Below are 12,141 nucleotides of genomic sequence, written 5' to 3'. Positions count from 1 at the left end.
TTTTTCATTTGAGATCAAATCTGAAGTAGCACTCTTACGACCATCTCTTTTAACGCGGTAAACTTGTTTGACTACCTCTTTCTTCTTCCTTGAGCTCCGGACCGATTCCTTATGATTGAAACGGTCTTTAACATGTGATTATTCAAATGTTGTTTTTCTCGGAGCTGCATAATATTGGTGAAATGGTCTAAAATAAGATGGAGAATGTGCACTTGTATCATACATGTCTCATGATAGATATGGATCTACATGAGCATAGGGAGGCATCCACAGCATTGGCATTGGCGGCCCAAAATAAGGATATGAATATGTTGCATATAAATTCTCACTTTGCCAATATCGATCCTTATATTTGCGCCTTGGGGGTGATCTTGGTTTCTTTGCATGATTCGGCCGATAAGTATTCTTCTCTCCACTCTTCTTTTGATATTTATCCAATAGTTCAGCGAAGGTGATCTTTGATCTCTTACACTTGCGCTTATTTCGGCCTTTGTTTTCTTTTGGTTTGCTTTCATCGATCATTGGATTTGCTTGCTGCCCCCCAGTCCTTGGCGTCTCCATTGTAGCTTCGATGGAATTCTCACCCTCAAGATTATATTCATTATGCTCATCAAAAACTTCTTTACTTGAAAGCTTGATCTCATCGCATGTAGTTTTTACCTTCTCTTTAAATGTATCGGCTTCCATCAGCCGATGCAAAAACTTTTTGCCATTGGGACCAATCGGAATAGACTGGTCATCTCTTGGCGTTTCAACAAACTTCAATCGTCCTTTTTCAATGGCCGATTTAACTATTTGACGAAACATATTGCAATCCTCAAAACTATACTTGAACGAATCATGCAACTTACAATACATTCGTCCTTGGATTGATGGCTTGACATGGTGATCAAGAATTCTTATGTAATTATTTTTTAGCAACAAATCAAATATTTGATCACACATGCTTGAATCGAAGGTATACCTTTTGTTTTCTAGCCGATCTTTTTGTGAGAACGGCTTTGGAGTTAAGCAAACGAATGGTTCAGATTTGGCATCTTCCCATTCGGCTATGAATTCTCTTTCGCATTCATTTTTCGATGTCCTTAAATAAGAAACTATACTAGCATCGGTTTTCCCAAAAGATTTTAACCTTGGCTTTAAATTTCTGAAATGAAGATATTTAGAACATACATGTCTCAGTTGAGACCAAGTGCAAGCCAAGTACAAAATAAGCAAAGCTACCCAACTAGATATGAACTTTAGACAAAGAAACGCGGAAAGCTTTGGCTGTAACAATAAGTCATTATCGGTCTTGATAAATTGCGCAATGGGTTGACCGATATGTTCTGTAACAATTTTATTGCTAACAAGTAAATTACCCTTCTTCATTGGTCTTTCTAAATTACTTATGAGGATTTTTCCAATAGATGCATCAACAATAAAGTTCTGACCAAATCTGAATATAGGTAAATTACTCGCTATGCATACCTCTTCAAATATGTTGGGAGAGCATGATGGTGGTGCCACTTGAAGAACATTTTGCTCCATCTTTGGATGGCTCCCCAACACCTTGTCATCATCTTTTTCTTGATTCCGTGCATCATTGCTTTGAAGATCCATGTCAGTCGAACTTTGTTTGGCTACTTGTTCTTGTCCTTGAGGCTTGTCAATGGCACGGAACTCATAGGGCAGGAAGTAGGTTTCATTAACTTCAGAAAAATCAAGCATGGTTGTTTTGCTATGCTTGCCATGCCCTTTCTCAATAATGCTTGCCTCTTTGGATTTGATGGATTCGAAATATATACTACTTGATTCGACCGAAGCACTTTCAAGTTCCGAATCATCCTTCTTTTCATTGATACTACCAATTGGCAATGCTTCTTTTATCTGAGCCAATTCTTTTTCTATTTGTTTCTGGCGGCGAGCGGTAAAGTTGGCTTTAAGCTTTTTCTCAATTTCAGCCCATTCAGGATATGATTGCCCCCCAATGCTTTTAGATTCTTTCGGCAATGACACACGGGTGTTGCCGAAATTTTGCAATAGTGTAGGGGGTGTATAATATGATGTAGTACTAGGTGAAGGCATATGCATTGTTGTAAGACCATACTTTTGCTCGCCAATTTTATCAATTGGCAAAGATTCATCTTCTTGCAAAACTCTATCTTTTATTGCGGCATAATCAGGAAATAGCTCATTTTCATGTTGTTCAAGGCAAAGAGCACTAATTCTCTTATTTTGGGCTAAACTCTTCAATGCAGCCACCACTACCTCATCTTCTACAATATTGGGCACAACCGCTCCAGTAAAATTTACATTTATTCGGCTATAACCAGAAAGGTGTGAAGCCGAATTATGAGCATCTACAGTTGTGTATGGTACCGAAAAATTACTAACATGAGGTGTAGCATATGACGGTTGAGAGTAACTGGCCGAATAACTAGTAGTAGCATGGCCAATTCTCCCATCCATCGGTGAGTTTGGATTCGCATATTGCAAATTAGTTGCCAATGAATAAAAAGGTGAAACACTTTCTTGTATGCTATTGGAAATTTTAACATGAGGTGTTTCAAATTGATTAACCAAATGCATCATGTTGTTCATCGGCATATGGATTTCTGGGGTTGCCGATGCATGAGAGTTTGGACACATATGTTGTACGTTACTAAAATCATAAGAATTTGAAGCATGAAGATTATTTTGCATCGACCCTTGCACATAATTAGATGCATGATTGATAAAACTAGGGCTAGCCGATACATTATGCTCATTAGGCGACCTAGCAACGACATATGAATTATTTGCATCTACAAAGGGGAATTGGGTGTTCATATTACCTTTGTAGATTGCAAACCCTAGATGACGATCTCTTCGTAGCAAGAACGGGCCGGAGACCGTTCAAAACTTCGTCCCCAGTGGAGTTGCCAAAAAGTGTGTTCGCATACGAACACGTCACTGTGTACCTCCAACGCCGAGGGTGATGCACCGCAGCTCACGTCGAAGGAGACCCACCGGAAGCGCGGTATGCAAGACAATCCGGCAGGCGCTTTTGAAGACCCGAAACCCCGCGCACCCGGGAGGGACCCCGTCAGGGCGCGCGGCGGCTATGGGTTGCCCTAGGTCGACCTGATCGCCCCTAGGGCCTCGAGGTTCGCCGCCCTGCAATGAATAAGAACGAACGAAGAACGAGGAAGAAGAAGAACAAGGGAGAAGGTAAAAGTAAAGGTAAAAGATGTAGGTAGATTTGTTCGATTGTGTGTTGTTCAATCGGCCGTCACCTCTTGTCTATATAAGAGGCGGGTGAACTTCCCGTACAAGAAAAGGACTTGTCTTGCCGTCCAAATCATTAAAATCTAACCAAATTCGGACTTCTCACGACCTTCGGCCCGGATGTCCGGCTCTAGGCCCGGATGATCCGGCCAAGCCCAGATTTCTGACAGCAGACCACTAATCGGGCTGTAAATTTTGCATACGAACTCGGAATAAGATGATTTTTATATAAAAATCAACCGCCTCGACGAGACGCACAACTTTGCTGTTGAACACGTTTTGATATGAGGCCATCTTGAGGGTGTTTCGGGCCGTTTTCTAAAGTCTGTAGCAGAAACAACTGGCCAGACGTCCGGACTTCTACCCGGACTGTCCGGCCTCCATCCGGATCATCCGGGACTGTACCCAGATCATCCGGCTTCAGCTCCAACCTTCTGGTATCTTTGTGCTTCAATTACCCGGATGATTCCGATCCCGGCCCGAATGATCCGGCCAAACACTGTTGCAGCGCACGGTTTTGCCTGTAACTTTTGCATACGACCTTGGATGGGGACGATTTTTATATCAAAATCGTCCGTTTCGACGAGACGAAGAACTTTGCTGTTGAAGACTTTTTCATCCGAGGTCATCTTAATCAGATTTCATGCTATTTTCTAATCTGATGTTAACACGGGTATCTCCAAAATTGCCATACCTTTTGCACTTGAGCTCCGTTTTGGCCCCTCTTTATATTTAATTCCATCATCTTGAAGAGGGCCATCAAATGGTGACATGGACTCATAATTTTAGCCTCATTCCATTATAGACTCGAGCCACTCTTCGCGATCATGTCATTTTTGAGCGTCAGCAGAGGCTAGCTCCACTTGGTTAATTGTTCGATCCAACTGCATGGAAGTGGTTGAAACAATGGAAGGAGGCAACTCGATAGGTGCCGCGGTATATCAGTGCACCTTCTTGTGTAGGGTTTTTGCAAATGTCAAGTTTGAACATTGCCCCGGGGAAGCCAACAAGATTGCGCATTTCTTTTTTAGAGAAAATGCCAATGCCTGGCATCAAGAACCTCCGGATTATACTTTAGCGCAATTAGCAGATATGTAACAGTTTTATCCTTGCCGGCTTTCCCTTAATAAAAAGAGCATGCCATCCATAACTGCAAAAATGTGACTTGACACTAGATACGGATGTATCTAATACTAAAACGTATGTGACTTGACACATCCGTATTTAAACAAATCTAAGACAAGAATTTTGGGACGGAGTGAATATTTGGTAAGGAGGGAGTAGTGGCACATGAGTAAATTTCCTATGAAAACACCCTGACGTAACCATCAGGGTTGCTTCCACCACAAGGGTCCTAGCATGGCTTGTTCCAGTAGACAAAAGAAAGCAATGCAAATTCGTCTGAACCAGTCCAGGAAGAAAGTTTCAACACCCACAAGTCACAAGGAGACCAGAGCAAAAGCACAAATAGGTCAAACTCATCACTGCGGTGAACTATAATACAACAATCCATAACCGAGCCACTGATCTGATCACTTGGGTCAACTTTATTACCACTATGCAGAACTACAATGCCAAACAGGGAAACACCGACGAACTACGTCGGCGCTGGACTGCTGCACACCGCCGGTACCGAACATGCTAACAAGAATTTCAGCATTCCAATCCCCCCCAAAAGAACAAAAAGAATCTCAGCACACCGAAACCACCTACTACTCCGACAAGCAAGGCAAGACATACAGCTAGACCTTACACTCTGTACAGAAGACCGTGCACCGAGGCAAGGGCCGATGCAGTTCGACTCAGTCACATACATGGACAAACCAAGGGTCCAATTACAGGAACACCGTCGCACCCTCACAGAGAGCGGCGGGCAGCGACGCGGCTATCATGGACGTTCTTGTTTCCCCTCGAATAGGTTGCCCAGAAACAGCTCGAGCTGCTCGGGCGTGTGCTTGACGTACTTCCCAGGCGCTTTGCTGTTCTCGATGAGAGGCCTGCAATTCGACAAAGAGATTTTATAAGCGCATACACAATTACGCATGAACTAGAAGCTAGGAGCCACAACCTTCAGACGGAACAGGGACATCTATGTTCATAAACAAAAGTAACACCAAAAGAAAAGTTATTTCACGAGATTAAACATGTCGGAAAATAGTGATGAGCCAACCCTCAAAAAATTATGTGGTGTTAATTTTCACCACAAATAAATATAAACTAGCCTAACCTGCAAGTTCGGGATTCAGGTCTAAATGCCTAATTGACACACATACACACAAAAGATACAGTAAGTTTGCCTCCTAAATGGCTGCCAAGTGGCAAGTGCATTAGGATATAAGAATAAATGGATTAACTATGCTTATTATAATGCTGGTATAAAAGAGAAAAAATACTGTAGCTAGATACCATATACAAATGTGGCACAAGCTTAGCTTTTAAGATAATGCCACCAGGTTCAGAACAAAATGCATAGAACAAGAAAGTTGCGTGTTACGATCCTCAGGTTCGGGTTGATGCATTGAAATTCACTGTTTATGAGCATGAGGTGTCATGTGTCAAGAAAAATACCCGAAGCGCTTTTGGAAAGATCTGTACGCGGGTAACAGAATTTCTGCAACAGCCAGTCTCAGTGACTCGCGCAACTCTGAATCTGGAACAGACCAGCCACACTGCTTTTGATAAATCTCTTCAAATTGCATATTGAAAGACCTGAATCTGATAGCATCATGGGGGAAAACAATGTTTCAGTATGGAATAATAGGCCATCATGATAGTAAAGTAAGCTGAAATAGTCAGGGCATATGAGCAAACCTCTCTTTCACAGCTGTTCTTGAAGCTCCACTGCTATTGCCACCTTCGCTTCCTACTTGACCACTACCACCTGATGAAGTCAAACCTTGACCAGAGAGGCATTGCAACACCTACAAACATTGGAACGAACTAAAATAAGGCAGTGCACATAAATATTTACTACCTACACTTTTACAATTTCTTGCAAATGTACTTTCAGTTTCTAAGCAGTATTATCGTCTTTTACATGCTAACAGACATAGTGGTGACCAAAGCTAGTGATACACTCGAGCCACAAAAATTTCCTTCTGAATATATACATCAATCAACAATCCTACCCACAATCATACCTCAGCAACAAAGAATAAGGCTCGGCAAAACAAATAAGTCAATCGCATTTTCCATGCTATGAAGTGCATTACTATTAGTATGTTTAAGGCCATTAATTATCTCTGGATTCCTCCTATATATTAGTATGTTTAAGGCCATTATTTCAAGTGTGTTAATTTGGACTCACAGTTCTTAGTGAGAACATTTATTTACGAGGCTGAAAAGGCTTCAACAAGATGGTATCAAAATGCAAAAGAAATAGGGACAATGAGTTCTAATCGAAGATTTCTGGCCAACGAACCTTTGACCAAGCAACCCTTCTATATTGGTTTGCATTTTGCTGTACAATCCTTCGATGTCTTTGAATCCAGTCATCGCCCAATAAATCCTTGGCTTCTGATCTGCAAGAAAGGAAAGAGAGCATTAGACTAAACTCACACTCTTACAAACTCATTATGACTTTTTGTATTTCATAAAGAGCATACCTGCGGACAGATTTAACAATATAATGAATGTTATTCATCAAAAAGATGTGCATCAATGCAGGATCCTTGTATTGTTTTGCTTTTGCATCCAAATTATTTTGTAAAGCTTGCATAATACTCATGGTCACAGATGCCAGCTCAGAACCAGATCCATCTTCCCTTTTGAATTCCTGGAAGAGCTGTTTCAGAGTTGATTGATAGCTGCACAAAGAGTAGCAGATTGAGGTCATTATTTACTTACTGTTGTTCCTTTATTTTGTGAAGCTGAAGCAAGTAGTGACATGTTGAAAGATAACATGGATAGGGAGTTACTACTACTAGAACCAACACAGCCTGGAAGGGCATTAAATAATACACCCTCTGTTCCTAAACATAAGACGTTTTGGCAGTTCAATTTAAACTGCCAAGACGTCTTACATTTAGAAACAGAGATAGTAGCTGAAATACTGGAAGTGTGTCAACACCACCTTTACAAGAATGGAATAGATGAAGTTTCACCTACAACTACAAGCAGATCTATCTGTTCTGATTACTGAAACAGCTGTAAAAATGTAAGTCTGTTTTCTCTTTTGGTGAAGTAGAAGGATATACCAAAGGTCCAAATATAACAGCAGCGAAGTGCATAACACAAATATCAACATAACCCAGTGGATAAACTTTAAGAAAGAACACATAAAAGTATGACCATACACCTATGCAATTGCCAAAAAAAAAGTGCAGGCGATTAGACACTTACTCAAATAAAAATTTAACATAGTTAATCACATAGCTTGTCAAAGGATGAACTGTTCCATCAGTATGAATATTCTTCGTTGCATCCTTCTCGACAGCTTCTTCGAAATCGCTGAAAGTCTTCTGTGCAGTTTGTGCTAAACATTTTGTCAGACTGAGTGCAGAGTCACGCATTTGAGAGCATGATTCTCCAACAAAGATGGTGTCAATCTGGACAGTCAATTGAAAAGATGAATCTTTTAGTTACTTCCATGCTTACCACCATATATAAAAATAAATTCACATTGAATTTACACAACTCTACAACCTTCCTACAAGATTTGTCAAGTTAAAATGGATATCAAATCAGAGATAAGAGAGTCTGAACAACAAAGCCATGGTGAAAAACATATTTTATGCATAAAACGTATACTTAAATACAAATTGCCCAACAATTCAATTATGGAAGGGCCAGTTCTTTTGGGCAATTCTCCCACAATTGACCCCCTCCCCAGCTTCTCCCAGAATTGCCACTCCATTTTTTTTTACAATTCCTAGCTAATTAGACCTTAACTAGCTAGGAATTGTAAAAAAAATGGAGTGGCAATTCTGGGAGAAGCTGGGGAGGGGGTCAATTCTGGGAGAATTGCCCAAGGTACACTCAAATACAAATGGCCCAACACTTCAATGATGGAAGTACGGTATCAAAGTGTAACACATGAGTACTATCATATTTGTATAGTTGCAGATGGAAATTGTTGTTTTTCGTAACCATATGTGGCATTCAATAATTGCTCAAATGTCTCCAGCCAAAGCAAATCAAACTGTTAAGGCAGTTAGTGCAGGAAATCTTTTCAAGATGGCACAAGGGAATAAGCATTTGTGTCAACCACAAACAGATGCATTGTATATTTGGCATCCGTTGTTATTGACATTATGCACACAAGTGCACTCGTTAGCCAGTGAAACAACCATGGTCTGAATAAAAATATACCTCTGTTTGAAGTTCACACATTATCTCATACATGTCTAGAAGAACAAACAATTTCTCCGGTGATCTTTTACTCATAGCAATTGCCTCACCAAAGCTGAGTAGAGTAGCCAAACTGTTCTTGGTTATTGCAGAAAAGCACTTATCCCTTAAAGATTGGCTACATTCAAAAACTTGGTCACAGAGCTGGCGTTCCCCGGCGAAAAGAAGTTTCACCTGTTTCAAGCAGAATGTGTCAACAAACGCAAGGCCTATAGTGCCACTTCGTAGGTTTGAAAAAGACCCTTACAGCAATTCGCATGAAATGAATCCAGTTCCCTATTTTAGACTCCAAAATCTCCCAAGGCATTTTCTGCACTTCATCTTTACTCAGTTTCTCAACACCCAAGTTCTTCAAACTCGACTCTAAAGCTGAAGCACGAGCTTCGCTGCATATAAAAGGAGAATATGTTTCAGAAAGTAAAATGACTGAAATGGAGGCAACTTTCTAGTGTTCTATTGCTGAAATCTTATTTTACTCTGGTAATTTCTGTGTTCTTTAACACGACATTATATCTGTTTTTTTTTCTACAGGGGCAAGGATTTAGAATACATATTAATGAATTGTGAGGGGTAACATGGAAGCCAAGAATATTTAGAGATGTAAAGTGCCTGGCCATTGAAGGTAACATGGAAGCCAAGAATATTTCGTCATTAAAAAGATGCTATTACCTATTTTCCTTTTTTTTGTTAAAGTCGATAACTCTCACTGGAACCACTTAATAAGGGATAAAATGATAAATGCAGTTCATCGAACGCAAAGCTAATTCCAACTATAAGCAGTGAAAATTGAGCGTACCCCTAGCGGAGCGCTGAGCGCAGGCCTACTGCTTCACTTTTGGGGTAAACGTTGAAAAAAGTGCTCGGACACCTAGGGTTAGACAAAGGAGAGCGGGGTGGGACAAACAGAGGAGAGCAAGGCGACCTTGTGCCGCCAGATGTGGGGCTTTCTCCCCCGACCTCACTACCCATCTTCCCGCCGCTGGACCTTGAGCTCCCCTTCCCCGACCTCACCACCAGTCCTTCCCCCTCTACCCCAATCTCGGGCTCCTCCTCGTCTAGGCTAGAGCCTAGTGGCTTCCCCGACCTCGCCGCTGCCAGCTTTCTTCCCCTTCCCTGACATCTAGCTCCTCCTTGTCTCTCCTCCCCAACATGCTTGTGATTTATACATGCTTTGAAAATTGTTTTTTCGGGTACCCTTGTTCCTGTCCGTACAGCGTTCATACAAAACGCTTAAGCGCGCCTAGGCATCGCTTAACCTGTCATTGCACTAAACGGAGGCACAAAGCTCGCTCAACGCCGCCATAAGAACTATGACACAACCAAACCCGAATTAACAAAATGTTGAATTGAATCGTACAAATCTATACTAGGGTTTATTACTCATTTCTGTACTTTCTGTTTATTTTCCAATTACTTGTTCAATTGAGAGAAAGGAAGATAGTAAGAATTATCTTATCCAATTTGGAAGGATTTATCCTTATACCTATCCATGACTGTCGTATCAGGAAGTTTCTTGCGATCAATGCCAGACATATCTGTGTAACTATAGACATGCATATAAATGCTGCCTGTCCCCAAAACATTATATCACCCCAAACCTTTCATAATTATTTTGTTTCTATAAATGGTCTAAAACAACTTTGAACTATCAGCTGCCTCTGAAATTTCTGTTGACCGCTTGAATCCAAAAGCAAGACTATATCATATTAGCAGCATTCATTAAACGTGAATGATTTATTATTGTGTGAACTATTGAATTTACCCGGTTTATTTCCTTACCCAAAGTATATAGTGCATATCTAAAGGTAGAGCTACATTTCGCGTCGCACAATGACGTGAAAAGTTTTCTATTGTACCTATTTGCATGAACGAGAAAGGGGAATTATAACCAGTCTAGCTCCGCTTACCTGTATATTTCTGCACATTGCTGTTGGCATCCAGCTTGGACCAGCTGCTGTGCCAATTTAGCAAGCAAAGGAACAAACTTGGGCTCAATAAGTGCAGGAGGCTTGTATACGGCAGCCTCCGCGGTTTCATGGTTATCGGATTGCGGGCCACCTGGCGGGTGTTTCCCACCTTCAGACCGAGACTCGGCCGATGGCCGAAGCGTACTCGGAAGGCAGTCGAAAAGACGGTCAGGCTCCATTGGTTTGCTGGACCATTTAAGAGGGTGCGCGCACCATGCAAGAGTTAGACGACGTCGAGACAAAAATAGCAATTTAAATGGATGATGAGACACGGACCTGCGCTGAGTCAACTGGTTCTGGAATTCACCTTCCATCTTCACCAGGGCCTTGGAGAGGAGGCCGTTGACGTGGCTGAGCACCCGGTCGCTGCTGCTGTAGCTCCTATTGGAGCTGAAAAAGCGCTCGATGCTGCGCAGCCGGTCGACGGCGTCGAGGAAACCCTGGAGGTTCTCGTTAGGACCTTTCTGTATTTCACGCTCTGCCTGCACATACATATATATAGACAGCATTATATACATCACTAAAAAGATAATAGCTAACTTTTTGCTCTCTGCCATACATACAGATAGCATTATATCACCAAAGAGATACTAGGAGTAGCTAATTTATCAGGAGACTCGCTTACGGAATACTAAGGCCCATGAAAAAACCACGTCCAACGATTTCAGCTGCCAAAAGGTATAGTCTCTACTTGGAGTAAATACCGGCGGTCACTGGTATTTAGCTCATCTCTGAACTAAATACCGGTGGGCACACTAATTTTACCACCATTCCACGCAGAAGCTTACTGGGTAACTGACACTAGCAGCAAACTTAAGATTGCACACCCGGGTGTAGGACAACAGAATGTACTGATCACAGCAAAAAGTAGCTAGTTTTCCTCGAGGCTTGCCTGATGACATCAAATTTCCCATCAAAAGGAAAAATCGACAATTTCAGCTAGCAGAAGCTACGATTGGGTAGGTGGCACTAGCTAGCAGCAAAGCTAAGCTTGCTTTTACTCAACAGCTTGAGATGTAGTACTAGTAGAGCGGGCTGACCACGCCACCAAGCACAAAACTTTCCCCACGCTCGCTCGCCTGCCGGCCACAGTTCCAGCAGCAACGGAACGGAATGCAATGGGGATCCGAGAGCGCGCGAGGGATCGATGGGGGTTGTTGGTAGCACAGTACCTCTCGTGTGCGGTCGAACTGGGTGAGGATGACGTCGGCGGAGCGGAGGGTGCGGTCGATGTTCTCGTGGGCGGTGCGGACGGCGTGGGTGCGGAGCTGGATGGGGCGCATGGCGGCGTCGAGCGCGGAGAGGCGGCTGTCGAAGGAGCCGAGGATGGAGACGACGGCGTCGGTGGCCGCCTGGCTCCGCCCCAGCGACTCCCGCAGCAGCGCCGCGCGCTGCGCCAGGCCCTCCATCCCCTCGCCCTCGCCCGCTGCTCCGGCGCCCCTCCTCTGTAGCAGAGCGGGCAAGCTAGAGTAGGTCGGATGCGCGGAGCGGAGCGGATCTGGGGGCGGGGGATCCGATCCCGGGGCCGTGGGTTGGGTGCGCACAGCGGGGCGGGGCGGGGCTGGCGGAGGAAGCG

At 42.9% G+C, this 12,141-nt stretch overlaps 1 protein-coding gene across 2 annotated transcripts; it reads right to left on the bottom strand.

Annotated features, from left to right (window-relative positions):
* Window positions 1–4,707: 4,707 nt before the first annotated feature.
* On the bottom strand, window positions 4,708–12,135 carry LOC119366476 (exocyst complex component EXO70A1-like). Of its 2 annotated transcripts, XM_037632215.1 has the most exons (11): window positions 11,738–12,134; window positions 10,842–11,047; window positions 10,506–10,751; window positions 8,846–8,984; window positions 8,560–8,772; window positions 7,591–7,796; window positions 6,855–7,055; window positions 6,671–6,770; window positions 6,061–6,170; window positions 5,818–5,964; window positions 4,708–5,246 (listed from the first exon to the last, which is right to left on the bottom strand). In XM_037632215.1, exons 1-11 carry the CDS (start codon window positions 11,972–11,974, stop codon window positions 5,138–5,140), a joined length of 1,914 nt encoding a protein of 637 aa, XP_037488112.1. In that variant the 5' UTR covers window positions 11,975–12,134; the 3' UTR covers window positions 4,708–5,137. The 2 variants fall into 2 exon arrangements, with proteins under 2 accessions (XP_037488112.1, XP_037488111.1); XM_037632214.1 differs by having other exon boundaries at window positions 10,506–11,047; window positions 11,738–12,135.
* Between the last annotated feature and the right edge of the window lie 6 nt (window positions 12,136–12,141).

This window comes from Triticum dicoccoides, chromosome 2B (genome assembly GCF_002162155.2).
Source record: "Triticum dicoccoides isolate Atlit2015 ecotype Zavitan chromosome 2B, WEW_v2.0, whole genome shotgun sequence".
Lineage (NCBI taxonomy): Eukaryota > Viridiplantae > Streptophyta > Magnoliopsida > Poales > Poaceae > Triticum > Triticum dicoccoides.
Note: the sequence above shows the minus strand (reverse complement) of the source record. Positions and strands in the feature narration are given on the sequence as shown.

What these genes read in the sequence shown, in the direction of transcription:
- LOC119366476 (XM_037632214.1), bottom strand. Translation starts at nt 11,974, where the DNA reads ATGGAGGGCCTGGCGCAGCGCGCGGCGCTGCTGCGGGAGTCGCTGGGG. An exon ending in ATTGTTAAATCTGTCCGCAG is followed by an intron (nt 6,771 to 6,854) that starts GTATGCTCTTTA and finishes CCTTTCTTGCAG; the next exon opens with ATCAGAAGCCAAGGATTTAT. An exon ending in GAAGGGTTGCTTGGTCAAAG is followed by an intron (nt 6,171 to 6,670) that starts GTTCGTTGGCCA and finishes CAATGTTTGTAG; the next exon opens with GTGTTGCAATGCCTCTCTGG.